The sequence below is a fragment of the Vanessa tameamea genome, chromosome 30 (genome assembly GCF_037043105.1).
Source record: "Vanessa tameamea isolate UH-Manoa-2023 chromosome 30, ilVanTame1 primary haplotype, whole genome shotgun sequence".
In the NCBI taxonomy this organism is placed as follows: Eukaryota; Metazoa; Arthropoda; class Insecta; order Lepidoptera; family Nymphalidae; genus Vanessa; species Vanessa tameamea.
In genome coordinates, this window is record NC_087338.1 from 4,098,760 (window position 1) to 4,117,033 (window position 18,274).

At 32.6% G+C, this 18,274-nt stretch overlaps 1 protein-coding gene across 2 annotated transcripts in view; it reads left to right on the forward strand.

Moving 5' to 3' along the window:
- LOC113391694 (putative fatty acyl-CoA reductase CG8306) overlaps positions 1–18,274 on the forward strand; it is a 36,204-nt gene extending 17,930 nt beyond the window's left edge. The window contains exons 2-12 of one of the 2 annotated variants that reach the window (XM_026627752.2): positions 9,498–9,720; positions 11,223–11,474; positions 11,980–12,125; positions 12,633–12,742; positions 14,125–14,208; positions 14,287–14,395; positions 15,366–15,482; positions 16,158–16,277; positions 16,956–17,115; positions 17,399–17,496; positions 17,892–18,273. In XM_026627752.2, the coding sequence (XP_026483537.1) occupies positions 9,523–9,720; positions 11,223–11,474; positions 11,980–12,125; positions 12,633–12,742; positions 14,125–14,208; positions 14,287–14,395; positions 15,366–15,482; positions 16,158–16,277; positions 16,956–17,115; positions 17,399–17,496; positions 17,892–18,030 (1,533 nt within the window). In that variant the 5' untranslated portion in view covers positions 9,498–9,522 and the 3' untranslated portion in view covers positions 18,031–18,273. Of the gene's footprint in view, positions 1–9,433; positions 9,721–11,222; positions 11,475–11,979; positions 12,126–12,632; positions 12,743–14,124; positions 14,209–14,286; positions 14,396–15,365; positions 15,483–16,157; positions 16,278–16,955; positions 17,116–17,398; positions 17,497–17,891 lie in introns of those variants that run through there. The other variant, XM_064220036.1, reaches the window with a different exon arrangement.

An 18,274-nucleotide genomic window follows, 5' to 3' on the forward strand; every position in this document is an offset into this window, starting at 1 on the left:
AAACCTATGACAGGTTTTGTTTTGATTTCATTTCATTGTAAACTGATGAAACCTTTATTAAATGACCTTTTTAATGTCAAATAAGTACATTAGTTCTCTATAACCGGTCATTAATAACCGCTCTCTAAAATTAATTCGTTATTAAGTTGTCACAATTTAATAAATTACAATCAAGAATCCTCTTTATTTTTCTGCGCATCTACGGCTGGAGCTCTTCGAAATGAGACCGTAACCGATTTATTATTTACAGCTATCGTCTCATAATCACTGGGACAATAATCGGCTTACGCTGTTCATATATAAGATACCAAATATATAGACATTCAAATAATAATAACACATACCAAATCGTATACGAACACAGTCAAATTAAATCCAAATATACTTTATTCGGGCCGACACGTGAATCGTGATTTACTGTTAAGTGAACGTAAAATAACGCCGGCTCCGTATTAACACGACGATAATTGCAGACGAGAATAATTATTTTGTATTAATAAAATATTAAAACTACAAAATACACGTCGTATTTTCCAAATTTAGCTTTGCAAATTAATAAATTACAATCGGATGTTAAAGAAACTTCCTTAGTAAGGCGTAATGCTCCGTAGCAGGGATATTATGGAGCTCCGTAACCATAACGGAAACTATCGGATATCCGAAATTAATATATATCTGTAATCGAATCGAACCGATAAAAAATAGTGTTATACTTAAATAAAGTAACTAAATATATTTTAAAGTTAATAGTATACTTAATCTCATATGTTGGGAAACATTATCTGTTAAAAGGGTGAGAATACGTCCATGGCTGTCTTTGGGGTTCAATGTATCGATTCAGTGATTCGATCGAGAAAGCGTGACAGACAGACAGAGTTACTTTCGCATTTACAATATTAGTACAGATAATAAAAGCATGTTATTCGTATTCGTTGATTTCCATCCAGCTTAAATAATAGTTTAATTGTTTTTAATGATAGTTATAATTTGATTGTCGCAGAAGCAGTTCCTTTCCGGTTCTCTGTAGAATCTACATTACTCGATATGTTTTATTCTCTCAAGAATACTTGAAATTATTTTTTTTAAATGTATTGGTAGATTTAGTATTGTCATTTTTCATAGTGGGATTTACTTGGTGGTAGGGCTTTGTGCCAACCCGTCTGGGTAAGTACCACTCTCTCATCATCATATCCAACCGCCAAGCAGCAATATTTAGTATTGTTGTTACATTTTGAAGGGTGAATCAACCAGTGAAACAGGCACAAGGGACATAACATCTTAGCCAATAAAGTTGGTGGCGTATTGGTTATGTAAGGAATGGTTAATATTTTTAACGGCGCCCATAAATAAAAGACAAACATTAATCCCCCTTCAATGTCACATAACTGCACAAATAATACCTCTTATAATTCAACTATTTATAGGTTAAAAACGGAATACACAGGTGATTCATTACCGTCACAGTAGCAGGCGAAAGCGATACCGTGGCGCCCGAAACACGTAGAGGATACCGCTGGTTTTATAATGGGTATTCCGTTTACTAAGGCGTACTAGACGTCCAGAGCCTTGGTTCGTCCATGGAGTCGAGATGGCCCAGTGGTTAGAACGCGTGCATCTTAACCGATGATTGCGGGTTCATAATTCGTGTTTATAATTCATCTCGTGCTCGGCGGCGAAGGAAAACATCGTGAGGAAACCTGCATGTGGCTTATTTCAACGAAATTCTGCCACATGTGTGTCCACCAACCCGCATTGGAGCAGCGTGGTGGAATATGCTCCATACCTTCTCCTCAGAGGGAGAGGAGGTATTAGCCCAGCAGTGGGAAATTTACAGGCTATTAATGTAATGTACTAGACGTCCGATCACATCACGTAGGGGATACGCTTTAGCGACAAAAAATAAGGTTGACTCGTTCAAATTGTGTTATTGCTTCGGATAGATTTCTTTAAAACTTCTTGATTCACGTCTCAGATTTATATGAATACGTGAGAGTATCCATACATTGTCTCCTTCACATCCGAACATTAGATGAATATTAATAACAATTTAAATTAAGCGCCCCTTTATTCACGGATGCAATTTATTAATAAAGATCGTTCCTTCCGGTATAATATAGTTATGTACCAGTGAAAACATAATTAGAATTGTATAACTAGTTCCGGAGATAACCTCTACATACAAACAAATTCAACCTCTTGAAATATAAGTATAGACTAGACCTTCGCTTAAAATTAAGTTTTGGTACTTATTTTATTTTCGTAGTTCTCAGTGTTCACTAACGGGTTTATGTCGGTCACGTAGCTTGCCCAAAAAGGTATTCTCATGTTGACATTACAATAGGAAGCTGTTGACGTTTATCTGTCTGTTATACACGGAAGATTTCTTAAAATATTTATCTGTTATGCTTAAGAAGGAGCTGTCCCTGTGGCTCCGCAGTCATAACAACGATATAGACTGAGAGCCAGTGATCGGCAGACTTACGGTATAGTAGCAAGCTCCATATTACTGCCAGGTATACTGCTTCACCTGCTGTTCGTGAAATGGAGGTTCACTATTCCCATCGAGGGTTCCTTTGAGCATGCCATGGAGTCGAAAAGCATAAAAATTGACTTTCAAAACGTGACCGCAGCAAGTCTGCCCTTTTGATATCTTAAAATATGTAAAAAAAATATATAGAAAACTTCAATGGCAGACACTTACTCCGGTTCCTTCTATATTTTTTATAATTTCAAAGCTACTTAAATTTGACAAAAATTTACATTATTTCAGCAAGGCTGATATTTATATATATTATGTATATTATTATTATATACATATATCTACAAAAACAGACACATAGTTCGGTTCTAAGACGCAGGCAGACCACATAATAGTTTCTCAGTCGTGTTAATAAAGGTGCATGATTTCGAATTTAATTTTAAAATAAATAGTAAATGAAAAAAAAAAAAAAAAACTTGTCATAACGTCAATGATGTTATCGCTATTGAAACTGATTGTGTAACAAAAGAACAAACATATACAGGTTATTACGTAAACAGAAAAGCGTCATGTAATGTTTAAGATACACTTGTGAAGTGTCGAACGGAGAGCAAACAATGAGATCATATTTAAGGGCAACCGATCAGTTGAAAGTATCTCTTTGAAAATATCCGATATGACCGTTGGTTTATAATTAATCTCGGTGAAAGAGAACATTGTGAGGAAACCTGCCTCAGTTTCAGTTCTATTGTCCAATCGCATTAAAGCGAAGTTAATGTTCCATTTCTGAACAAAGGCCTTCCTATCTGTAGCCTTTTCCAATGCAAGCAGGCAAAAATAAACGAACTTTGGATTTACGTATTTAATACGATTTACTTAAATCTCAAGTACTGCCTGAAATCCCCTATAGGGGTCTTAGGCAGTACTCTATAATCCGGAAAATTTGATAGTCCAACACTGCCCTGCAAAACGTTTGTCGGATTGCCGGGGGTCCACTGTAAGGAATCAGTGTGATGAGGAACCTGTGACATATCAAAACTGCGTTATAGGCTTTTTTAATTATTATTATTATATATTTATTTATATATATATATGTATATATATAGAGTGGAGAGTTGGCACGACGGCGTATGAGAACGTCAAGCCGTTGCCGACATATACGAGCTAGTCTTCCCTGCGCCTAGGGTTGCCAGGCGTCCGGATAAAGCCGGATAAAGTTCGGCTTTTTGATTGCGTGTCCGGCCAAAATTTTATTTATTTATCTCGCAAACGAGATAGGTTCATTTGATATTATTTATATTTCATTGGAATTTAACAAGATTCATGTTAGTAATCAGAGAAGCTTGATTTTACATACATATTTTTTTATCATATCTATTAATACTGAGGCATAATATCTTTAACAATGTAGGGTGTCAGCTTTTTTTACAAATGTCCGGCCAAACTGGCCGGTCTGTCCGGCTACTAGGTTTGGCGATCTGGCAACCCTACCTGCGGCAATAGATTTTTCACATCAAATACATATTTATGCGCTGTTATTTTTTAATTATCAACTATATATGCGTACAGTGTTATCCAAAGACAATATATGAGGTGAGTAATACAGTAACCATGCGATGTGATGCGTATATTCCATATACGTTCATAAGTGTTGAATACTCAATGACCGGATGATACAGATTGCCCTCACACGGTAACCTTGAAGGAAATGAGGAAACTACGTGTATAGGAATAGGTTATAAGGCCTGTACACCAAGCAGAAGCACCGTGGTGAAATGTGATCATTTATTTTCTTACTTCTTTTTATTGTGTTCCTGTTGGCCCCAATGGCCTTTACAGCGTCAGTTAAAGTTATGTAGATGTTCAGAGCCTACTTAAGGGCTTAGAGAACGCATGCCTTAAGGGTGCCTCCTGTAAGGTTGGTCCTAGGATCGGGACGCCGCGCCGTCAATGACGGCAGAGAAAGAAATAGAAAAAAAAATGTATTTAGGACACGGCGTAATTTAAAAAAAAAATGGAAATCCTGCCAAAAAAAAAAACAAAGTATACACTAATTAAGCTACAAAAAAAAACAATGATCCACAAAAAGGGATTAATAAGCATTGATAGTAATCATGCCCTAAATAGGTGTACCTACCATTCAGCTTCCAAGTCGGGTTCCAAAATCCAACGCTGATTTTCATTTCGGGCTGTCTACGTTAATATTTAATATAATATTTATACATTAAATAAATAAACATATAATATAAAAAATGGGAGTGTCTGTTTGTACCGCTTTTTATGTAATGCGTATGTATGTATACACGGTACGTATACCAAAATAACATGTTTTTAAATTTTAGTCTGTCTGCCTGTCTGTTTGTTCCAGCTAATCTCTAGAACGGCTGGACCGATTTTGACGGGACTTTCACTGGCAGATAGCTGATTAGATAAGGAGTAACTTGGGCTACAAAAAATAACATTTTTGTTAATTCAACCGCGCACCAAGTCGCGGGCATTTCTTATTTTATATTTTATCTTAGGTTAAGAACTGTTTGCGTGGTTTCCATCCCTGATAGACTAACCTTGGGAACTAAGATATTCTGTACCTTGTACTTACAATTACACTTGAAGGATACAAAGTTCAAAATAAATGGCGTAACATCGTAAGACGGTGTATATTTTACGAGTGAGACACCAAATGCATATAGCATTATTGAACATCGGTTCATTACGTATCAAATTTAAACTTTTTTATTAGAGATAGTATCGTAGACCCTGATCGAACGATATACATCCAACCATGTTCTACTAAGTAATTAATACTTATTTTACGGTTTTATTCATAGAATATTTTCTTCGAAATGAAAAATATATTTTTTTAAAGTAAATAAGGAAAATCATTAAAAACATAACGAATATCGAGGATATTAAAAAAATAGAATAAAGTCAAAGTGACTTGTGTAACATAACTCACGGGTAGCGTACATAGGGTAGCGTAAATTGTCTATGATTTATTATCTGCAATTAGATAATTCGAAATCCGCGTTCAACAAAAACTGGTAACGGTCCGGTAAAGTCTGCAAAATTAGAATATTGCATATTTTATTGATAATTTTCGGAATTGTGGATCAGAGCGAGTGAGCCAGTGTAAAAATGGATTCAAGATTGTAATCGGTACCAAATACCTATAATGCAATAATAATAATAATAAAGAATGCCAGAAAATATACAACATATTACAGGAGCTTGCCCTACTCTAGTTCAAACAGATTACACCCATCGCCACAACCAAATAGTTCACTACATACATCAAAAACTTGCACACAAATATAACTTCACAAATACTCCACTAAAACATTACTATGAATACCAACCCAACCCCGTTTTAGAAAATGAAGAAATAAAAATATATTATGATAGAGCAATTCTTACTGATAAAACGATTCATTACAATAGACCGGATATAACTTTAGTTAACAAATCATCTAAAATAGCTTACTTAATTGATGTTTCTGTTCCAAATACACATAACTTATTAAAAACTATTACGGAAAAGATCAATAAATATACAGAATTAAAAGAAGAAATAATTAGAATATGGAATTTAAATAAGGTTTTTATTGTCCCTATCGTGCTTTCCACTACCGGAGTCATACCTAAGCACTTACACCAAAGTTTAAAAATTCTTGATTTACCACCTCTCACATACATCACCATGCAAAAAGCTGCTATTTTAAATACTTGTCGAATAGTACGTAAGTTTTTAGAATCTAATAATGAGCTGGCTGACTGACTGTACTGACTGACTTTTTCACTCCCCAGATACACTTGGTCATTGACCCGTGTGACTGGAATATTTGCCCCATTATTTGGGAGATAAATAGTCCAAAAAACAAAAATAATAATAATACGGTCCCTAAATATATTTCAGAATCTTTATCTATGGATAGCATAAACCAGGTCGCTTCTTTTTTGTCTGTATCTCCACTTCCTTCTTTTAAACCACTCAACAAATTTTGATACGGTTTACACTATCGAAATAGCGATGAACGAGAATGGTTTGTGGCTGAACTAGGCGGAATTTTTGTGGAAAAAAAATGTTTTTGTAGGCTCATATTGTTAAAGCAGGGTTAACTTTAAGAGATGCATCAAAACAATGTTAGGTACATTTCGTTACAAATGGTATAGTGCCTATCTTTTAAGGTAAATTCTTAATAGTGTTTTTGTTATTTTTTTCAAAATATATTAATTCTGTATTTATCTGATACAGAATTAATATATTTTGAAAAAAATATGTAAGTTAGCTAATTTCATATAGATTTAAATTGTCATTTACAACGAAACATTCGAATGAATAAGGTACTACTACTATTTAGAAATAGAATCTTTTACAAATTAAATGTCAACGAAAAATATCTTTCTATGCAACCGGATGAGTTGCTGTCACAATGAAGTTTTATTTTTTTTTAATTAAGAACTTAAATTTAAAAATTACCCGTCACAATTTTTTTTTTTAAATAAACATCTCTAAGCGATTTATTGAAACCATTTGAATACTCAAAGCGAAGTGAGTTCTGAGTGTGGGCGAAGAAGCTCGGCATAAAATCCTTATTTTACACGCACGAGGCCAGGTCGGGTGGCTAGTTATATAATATTTACGGGTCATCTGGACAAACTGATTAATAAAAGTCGGTCAAGGCGTTTTGTTTTTTTTTTCAAACTTCAATAAAAATATTGACTCGACATTATTAATAAATATATGAATGATGCATATTTATATCTTAATCAATATTAAACTGTTAAAGATTTTGATTGTGACATTTCATATTTTTATATTCTATTCGAACCATATTTGGTATGCCGTTGAAAGTGATAAATTTACCGAATACGGCGAATATCGATTAGTTACCGAATATTCGTTGCAACTATAATAATTTTAACATTGCAATCCATATTTAAGAGCCGAGATGGCCCAGTGGTTAGAACGCGTGCATCTTAACCGATGATTTCGGGTTCAAACCCAGGCAGACACCACTGAGTTTTCATGTGCTTAATTTGTGTTTATAATTCATCTCGTGCTCGGCGGTGAAGGAAAACATCGTGAGGAAACCTACATGTGTCTAATTTCAACGAAATTCTGCCACATGTGTATTCCACCAACCCGCATTGGAGCAGCGTGGTGGAATATGCTCCATACCTTCTCCTCAATGGGAGAGGAGGCCTTAGCCCAGCAGTGGGAAATTTACAGGCTGATTATGTTTATGTTATGTTTATATCCATATTTACGGTATAATTTAATTTAAAACGTAAGATAAGTCTCAATAATATTTCCAATATAAAAATGTTCTTACAGTATTGACAATATTAAAATTAATTAAAGAAAAAATATTTTATATAAAGTTATGTATAAGAGTCGAGATGCCGACTGACCGATTATTACCTATTATTCGAATAACCGATTATTCGACGGTTGTTGGCTTAAACCCAAAGAAGCACCTCTGAATTTTCATGTAGGTTAACTACCTACATTATTTTTTATTGTTGATTATTCATCTCGTGCTCGGCCGTGATAAAAACACCGTCAAGAAATCAGCCTTATGAGTGTGTCAAACAGATACACTTCTAAAATAAAATACAATTGCACCGTCAGTATGAGATTCTCTGTTCGTACTTCAAAACATGAGAGACGTTTGGATATATTAAAATAAGTAATTACTTATCTGTAAAGCGCAAATGTAATCGGCCGGACAGCGTTAAAGTTAAATCTTCGACGTTTTCGTAAAGTCATTGTCAAGCGTCGATAGAAATTAGAGAAACATTTCCTGTTTTTTCCAATCAGTACGTTTTGTTTACATCGATCGATTATTTGTTTGACAATATTAATAAATTTAATACTTTGTGAATAAGTTGCAAAATATTTATTACACTATATAAATAGTTAAAAAACAGCCTTAATAACGTAGTTGAATAAAATATTGGTCAAGATTTTATCACGTATTTCAAGTTTATAAATAAATTATATTAAGAAATTGAAAACGTTTTTACTATTTTGGGTGGGATTTGATTTGTGTAAATAATTCAAAGTCAAATCTTTATTGAATATGGAAGTGTTTACACTTGCTTATTGATAGTCGAAAATCTACCACCGGTTCGGAATTTAACACCTCGGACATGAGATGAACCGGTGAAATAAATTCTGCGGTATTTTTTTTTAATTGTCATTTTAACAGGTATTGATTCAAAATGAAAATATACTTTATTCAAGTAGGCTTTTACAAGCATTTTTGAATCGTCATTTAACAAACTATTTAAAGTAAAGCTACCACCGGTTCGGAATGTTGATTCTACCGAGAAGAACCGACAAGAAACTCAGTAGTTACTCTTTTTTTCATATACAATAACAATAAACATATTTTCTTTATTTGAAACAGCCTGGAGGCGATCATCTCATTCCCAAGGTGTGCAATCAACTAAGAATTAATTAGTTTTGTAATATCCTTTAGCACACAAACACTCTTTAACGATTCTTTTAAATTTTACAATTAAATATTTTTGAACGTTTTCTGGGATCCTGTTGTAAAAAACGTATACATTGCCCCACAAAAGAGTTATTAACTCTTTGTAATCAGGTACTTGTAGTAACAAGTTTATTCTTGTTCCTAGTACTAACCGTATGTATATCGCAATTTCTGGAAAATTCATTTAAGTTTTTGCGTACACATATAACATTATCAAAGACAAATTGAGAAGCGACAGTCATTATTTTAAAAAAAGATTTCCTTATGTTGCTAAACTAAATAATTTGTCAATCTGAGAAGAATATCGTTCATAAATTTAAGCCTTACGGTAACACTGCTGTAATTTTGTTTTGTTAATTGGTATAATAAGATTTGATTCTGTAAATTTTATGTTGGCTCTACTGGTACTGTGACAACTGAAAATTTAATTTGTCAATTTTTGTTTATTAATGGAATTGGGAAGAAGTTGCAATCTCGTTTAATACTAAGTTTTATAATTTAGCCCATGATTGTTTCAGAATTAACCAAAGAACAACCGTAAAAATGTCAGAAGAAACGCAAGTGGGCGCGTTTTACGCCGGCAAAAACATATTTATAACCGGCGGCACCGGCTTTGTAGGATTGTGTCTTATTGAGAAAATACTACGTACAATACCTGATGTTGGAAAAATATACTTATTAATGAGACCGAAGAAAGGCAAGGAGATATCAGAAAGATTGCAAGAGTTTCCTACGAACCCTGTAAGTATTTGTGCTTTTAATAATACTTTTTTTTACATACATTGTCTATATCTGACTTATATATCTTAATGATCTTGTGACTATAAAACCTGTGCATCCATCTCATTTATTAATATAAGACTTAAATTTATTTTAAAACTAAAGGATGAAATTTGGGACTGTAGCTCGGCTACTAAAGAGGTTATGGAACCTCATATACACTGGCATTGCAAAGTCATTAATCATATTTCTATTAAGAATAAAACAAAGTCGTCCCGCCATTTACGCAAACATCGAAATGGTTATTAATGAAGTTTTCATCATTAAACAGATTGACTCAAGAGGAAAGTTTATGTGCATAATACATACATATTACAGTAGAGACAAGCCGAGCACTCTTAATTAAATATCTTTTTAGTGTTTGTTCTTCAATCCAAATGTTATATATAGACCCTCAGACTCACGTGAAGCCGGGACAGGTAGCTCGTCAATTTAAAAAAAGGATACCGATGTTCTTTCTTTCTAATTATGTTTACTCTATCATTCCTTCATCAAATTCCACCCTCTAGCCCTAGCAGTGACGTCTAATTTCTATACATTCTGAGGGAAACATTATACAATTATATAAAGGTACATCTTATAACTTTCTGATTACCCTTGAATTTGTTTAATTCTTAGCAATGGAATGTTATTTTATAGCAATGGAAGTGAAATGTTTTTTGTTTGTATAATTTTTAAATAAAGCTGTTCATACTATAGAATAATATCATATTCTCGGCTCAAGGATGTTAGTATACATGTAGTTTGATAAGCCATAAAGTACTAATTTCTATATGAATTATCCTCGTGACTATAACAAATAATTGGCTAGATGAAACTAATTAAAAAGTTCTGCATCTCCATAGTTAAATATTATAAAGTTTTATTATAGATAATTACATAAATATAAATCAATTTATCATTGTATTACCGGTAGACATTGATACTTCAATTTTTATTCTAGTAATATGTATGTACTAGATGTCCGTGCTGACTTTGTTTAGGGGAAAAAATAATTTTATTTATATACTTCCTGTTCATAGCACCATCTACGGGGTCCAATCTAAACCATTCTAGAACCCACACATTAATACACACAGTAAATTGCAGCATACCACAATAGGTCCAGCCCGTTTGTAGAATTTCAATTACATACACACATGCAGAAGATTTATATATAAAAAATGTATGCTATGTTGTAAAAACTCAAAATGGAAACAGTTGTTGGGTGTAGTCTCAAATACACTGACATCTCTTTTTTTTATCTTGATTTATCAACTACTTTGCGGTAGGGCTTTGTACATGCCTATCTGGGTAGGTACCACCCATTCATCAGATATTCCACTGCCAAACTGCGACGGATGTATATATATATATATATTTATTGAAATAAGGACACCCAGTATTGTTTAACAATCATTGCCTAAGCAATGTTTAGTGATTTAACATCACAATTTTATGTTATTTAATATTTATTGTTTTAGGTATTTGAGAAACTCCTAACAACAGAATCAAAAGATGTCTTCAACAAACTTGTGCCAATATCCGGTGATGTGGGCTCTCAAGACCTCGGCATCAGTAGCACAGATCGACAGACGCTTATTGATAATGTCAATGTTGTTATCCATTCTGCTGCTACACTAGACTTTGAAGAGAGCTTGAAGCCAACTGTCAAAATCAATATATTAGGGACTCGGCAGGTTATGGAACTTTGTCAACAGATTAAAAGCTTAAAGGTAAGGCGATTTACTTATTATTGTTTTATAGATAACATAGCTTCGACTCCTGGATAGCCCTACAGTTATTGTAGAACTTTGTAAAAAAAAAACAAATCTTCTGTCAAGTACTGGATGCAGGAAGCATGGTTAAACTGGGATGTCTTAGAAATATTTCTAAAGCCGTTGGTCTCGAGTCTGACTAGGATAGAGTTTGCTATATTTATATTATTACAGACAAACAAATCTTTGAGATTGGACCGACCGATATTAAGTCAGAAAAAACATTCTTTTAGTTAAAATAAGATAATATTATTTCTAAATCTTAAAAAACCATATTATTTATATTTTATTTAGCTATGCAATAGTCCAGATACAACTTAGTTTTACATAATTGCATGTACAGTTCTAACAAGTTCAGTTTAATTCTTTGTTCGGTGAAGATATATTCTGTTTGGTTAGTTACAATACATAGCAACCACAATGAGTCGTATACAAGTATGATCCAAAATGTTTTTTTTTTCAGGTGATGGTTCATGTGTCATCTGCTTATGTAAACTCTTATTTAAAGGAAGTTGATGAGAAGGTTTATGATTCACCAGCAGATGTTGAATCAGTAATCAGCATGGCTGATAAGCTAACGGAACAGGCGTTGATTGATTTGGAGAAGACGTGAGTAAATTAAATACAATACAAAATATTGGACAAGAATATTGGACAACATCACATACATTACTCTGATCCCAATGTGAGTAGCTAAAGCACTCGTGTTATGGAAAATCAGAAGTAACGACGGTACCACAAACACCCAGACCCGAGGCAACATAGAAAACCAATGAACTTTTTCTACATCGACTCGGCCGGGAATCGAACCCGGGACCTCGGAGCGGTCGGAGAAAACCGGTGTACACACTACTCGACCACGGAGGTCGACAAAAACCTATAAGGAAAATAATATATTATTCATAAGAATATTTTTGAATGAATATTTTAAAAAAATAGCTCATTAATACATTTTGGCTCATAATTGCAAATAATAGGGATTATAGACAAGGATCATGAATTTGATGATCTTAAACTTCTAAAGTAAATAAAAATTACATAATGATTTGCGAATTATTATATGGTGTGTTTTGTTATTTGTCTTCGTATCGTATTGAAAAAGAATATATATTTCAGAATATTAAAAAAACATCCAAATACCTACACATTTACGAAACATCTCGCTGAACATGAAGTCAAGAAGTGTGCTGATAAATTCCCTTGTACAATAGTCAGACCGACGATGAGTAAGTTGATTTATTTAACAACATATTATAGATATATATCGGTACCGTAATAAAATTGGTAGTAAACATGTCAAAAGATAACTTAGTACAAAAGGCAAGGCACACCGGTTGCACTTTAGACAGTTGATTTGTATTACTTCGATATTTTCTAAATATTACATTACATTTTACATTACATTAGGAGCCTGTAAATTTCCCACTGCTGCGCTAAGGCCTCCTCTCCCTTTGAGGAGAAGGTTTGGAGCATATTCCACCACGCTGCTCCAATGCCTGTTGGTGGAATACACATGTGGCAGAATTTCGTTGAAATTAGACACACGCCGGTTTCTTCACGATGTTTTCCTTCACCGCCGAGCATGTGATGAATTATAAACACAAATTAAGCACATGAAAATTCAGTGGTGCCTGCCTGGGTTTGAACCCGAAATCATCGGTTAAGATGCATGCGTTCTAACCACTGGGCCATCTCGGCTTTATTTCTAAATAAGGCCATGTTTATTACGTGTACTGTACACTACAATTAGTTGATCTGTCTACTATATTTTAAAGATAAACAAACATTAGATTAACATATTCTATGCGATTTGCTGATATTTTATACCTTCCAAACAGTTTATGACGAATTTATTTTTATTTATATTACAATACAATTTCACTGAATTACTTATATTAAATTTATGTTTTGCGTACAAAGTTCCAACAACAACTTTGCGTTTCAAAACGCAATTTCTTAACGAGTCCATAATTAATAACATCGATTTTATATCTCTACCGATGTTTACAATTCAGTTCAAGGTTGTTTAACTCCTGCCATTGGAATAATTATATAAATAGTGGCTGCCCATTATTCGAAATTCCACCGTAATTCCATTGTATTAAAATATAAGATGCATTTATTCGAAAGTTAGGAATAATGAGGCTCAGCTGGTCGAGATCTTGTCATTATGATAATTAAAAAAAATAAAATCGTTACTGATTTTTAAGTTTGACATAACGTATGTTAGTATGCACGTAAGATATTAATGTTATATTTTATTTTGTTTAGTTATTTTATTTTTATTAATTCTTTTTTGCACCCAAACTTAAAACTAAAAATTACAATTTTGCTACACAAAGTTGCATGAGGTGCAACAGGTTTATTATGTTTTATATATTTATATCATCCTATATAAACTAAGTAATATATGAGATGCTTAGTTTTGACTTAACATTTACAGATTAGAAAGTTCTCTGACATCATAGACGTGGTTTCAGAAACCGATGATCGTTTCGGTATAAGGCACATATTTTTTAGCTTGGTTTCCAAACTTTTCCAATAGTGTTATTATGTAAAACGCCCGGTTTTATCGTAAACAATAAATTATTATTGAAATTAATTTCAGTTGTGGCGTCATGGAAGGAGCCGGTGATTGGCTGGACTTGTTCTAAAGTTGGACCACAAGGGTTCCTTATGGGAGCAGCTAAAGGTGTGAAATATTTTTATATATTATGTATATTTGATCTATTGTTAATAGTGTATAATTTATTAAGTATACCATCCACAGGTGTTGTCCGTAGACTTCCTCTAGCGAAAGATAACATAGCGGACTACATTCCGGTCGATGTGGTGGTTAACCAGCTCCTTGTGGCCGGCTGGAACGCTGCTACGTCCGAGTAAGTTTTTTTTATTAGTAACCTTGTGAATTAATTTAATAACTCACTTATCAAACAATATCTATTGCGAAATTATAATAAATCTAAAAAAAAAATAATCTTTACAACGCTCAGACACACCCACACATAGATATAAAGTTGTGTATTTTAAGATCTATTATTCTTAACTCTTTGTCTTGGTGGATGAGTAACACTGGTTTAAACTCGTACATCGGTCATTGCACCTAGTTTGTGATGCTATATTTTTTATATATATATAGGATTTTTCATAAGGTCAAAGTCATTTTCAATAACAATGCAATCAAACCTGTATCCTGAGATAGGTACAATCTCGTTTAAGGCGATTATATCATATTAAATTTTTGCACCTTTCGTGTTAACAAATAAAAACAATAAAAGTTAGATTATTTTTATCAGAGGATCCGTTGTGTTACGTTCTGAAAGTTATCAACACTTAGTTTTTGAATTACTTTTTCGTGCTGGAGCAGTAAAATTATACTACCAATCCAGCGGTTATTCGCCTTTTCTACATCTCTAAAATAATGTAATCCATAACTCGCAACGACGGATATGCATATTGTGTATATTTTAAAATCTAAGATATTTTGTGAATAATTGTTACTAACCGGGCTCTCAAGAGATATATTATAGTTGTATTAATATGTATTTTATACGTTATAACTTGTTTTATTATGGCTCATAAAATCTGAAGTTAATTGTAATGTGGCTCATAGTGTATGGATTAGACATAAAATAATCTTATTTTTGATGTTTTATATATATTTGATTGATTTAACTAGCAGTTCTTGTTAAGTAAATTGATTGAATATATATAATAAAATTTATATAAATTACTAATAGACTCGAAATATAAAAATCAATTAAATTTAAATTTTTGTACAAATTAACACAAAGTTTTTTTTGAATAATTAACCCTTAATAATACATAAAAATGTTATATTATTTCCAGATCTGGGCTCACGGTGTACCACTGTTCGTCTTCAACTCAAAAGCCATTCAGATGGTCAATAATAGAACCTGTAATTAATGATATACTACATAACTATCCTCTTAAAAGCGCTGTGTGGTAAGTATTTTATATTCAACTTGTAACATCTGGTTTTAATTTAATTAATTTTAGCATCGCCTGCAGATAAATATATCATTTTATTTACTGTATGCACAAAATAATTGATATGTATTATTTAAGAAACAATAAGCCCTTAGTTTCTTTGGTTCTTCTATGGTATAAAATCAATATACTTTATTAAAGTAGACTTTTACAAGCAGTTTTGAATCGTCATATTACTAAATATATTAAGTAAAGTTACCACTATAAGGTATTCCATTCCGGAGCGGTGGTAGATTTTTGAATTTTGATAAAAAAAGCCGAGATGGCCCAGTGATTACAACGCGTGCATTTTAACCGATGATTGCGGATTTAAACCCACCAACCCGCATTGGTGCAGCGTGGTGGAATATGCTCCAAACCTTCTCCTCAAAAGAAGAGGAGGTCTTAGCCCAGCAGTGGGAAATTTACAGGCTGTTAATGTTGTTGTTGTTGTTAAACAAGTGTAATGAAGTTACTAAGGATAAAACTATAACAAAAACGAACTGGCCCAATTAAGGCCCAATTAAGGGTGACCACTTGAGATTGTTAATAATGATGCGTTCGAATTGAACTTTACCATTTGAACACTATACAGTCATAACTTCAATTCCAATAAATCCAATCAATATGAACTAATTTTGTTTATACCAGGTACCCGTATTTGAGTTTTGTTCCATCTCTCTGGCTGTTTCGCTTGTCTGCTATATTCGTTCATTTCATCCCGGCTGTTCTACTGGATACATTATTGAGGATAATGGGAGGAAAACCGATGTAAGCGTTTGTTTTATCTTAATGGTTTATATATAATTAAAATGTTATTCGTTTAAATTGAATTTTGGTGTTTTGTTATCTACATATATATTAAATGTCTGTTTTTTATTTAGCAAACACTTGGAGGTATAGGTATTTTTGAATGTATATTTATTTTGTTTAAATTAAGAGCACGCGAATTGTAACCGATTAATGCATGTATTAAATTTAATATTTTTTTGTTCATGATGCTGTGGCTTTACTTTAGTTATCATAATAGAAATAATGGAAATATATTAACATAGGCAGTTTCGCGTATTGTTGTTGGATTTCGTAATGTTAAGGTTACTTGGTGGTAGGGCTTTCTACTGCCACTCAGCAGTACTTAGTATTGTTGTGTTCCGGTTTGAAGGTTGATTGAGTCAGTGTAACTATAGGCAAAAAGGAGTTAACATCTCTGTTTCCAATGTCGGTGTACGGATATGTAAATGTCTAGGGACAGCGATGGCCACTTACCATCAGGTGGTCTATTTGCCCGTGATATAATAATTTTAGCACGAATACATTTTACTTATAAATGCACTTTGTGTCCTTTAACACTAAACCACAGAATCTAGTGCTCGGTTGCGAAAGAAAACATCATTAGATGTCGTATGAAAAACGGTAATAAATTTTTAATAGAGACATTAATTATTACAGATTGTTTCGTTTGCATAAAAACGTATGGAATTCACTCAATCGTCTAGAAATATTCATATTCACCGAGTGGAAGTTCCACAATAAAAATACGAGAGAACTTAATGATAAACTCAACAAGACGGACAAGGAGAAATTTTATATAAACATCGAGAGTATGTATGTAAGTATTTGAGGGGTAATAAGCCTCGTTATTGTTAAAGAGTATAATTTTTAGTGTAATTGCTGATATAGAATACAAGATGAGATAATACAAAAACATTTTTATTATTTGTACGAGCCGACTTGGTTAACTGAAAAATTTACAAGGTAGATTAAAATCTGTAACTCGTTGGCCTTTGCTAAGAATTTAAAAAATGTTTTCATTTATAAGTAACTTAATAAGTGAATTGTAACATTTGTTAATGTATATATGTTTTAAATATGGTGCCATCTACTGCCAACAGTGGGAGGAGTATTTTGTGAATCTACATTTGGGCGTACGAAGATATTTGAATAAGGAAAGTGAGAAAACATTACCGGCTGCGAAAAACAAGCAATCAATGTAAGTTCTTAATTAATTTGCAATAAATTTACAAAATATCTTTTTTTTGATGTCCTCTAGTCCAATAATTATCTTCAATAAACTTAATACTAATATATACAACATAGCATCAAAATTGTTGAGTGTATAAATTAAATACTTAATCAAACATTTTTGTCTAAATTATCGTGAATAAGATTGTTTCTAAAAAATAACATATCTATATACTTACGTACCTTTGTTTAGCGTTTAAAGTTGTGAGTTATTAAGAGAAATTATGTATTAATTTATTTCAAATGAATTACATTCTCGCCCAACATAAGCGAGATTCAACCTCAAAATCAACTAGTGACATGAATTAAAATTATATATTTCGATTTTCGGGTATTTATATTATTTTTATTTTATTTTTTCAGTCTGAAGATGGTACATATAGTATGGCAAGTTTTAGTGATTACTTTAGTATGGTTCATATTCGCACTTGTCACTGGGCTCACTATGATCCAGACTTCATGGTGTCCACCTGTCATTTACTTCTTTTACAGTCTTTTATAGATTATATTTTAATCCGTCAGGAACAACATCACAGAATTTTTCAATGGAATTGTTTCAAACTAATTAAAATTACTACCAGTATTTTTTTTACAATTGTTTTAAAATGAGTATTATACATTTATTATTATTATATTTTGATTTTAACATTTTTATTTGTTGTCTTCAATTTAAAAATAGAATCTCATTATGCAGATCATAGTGTAATATTAGAACATTACAATGAGCCACAATAATTTTGGATCAC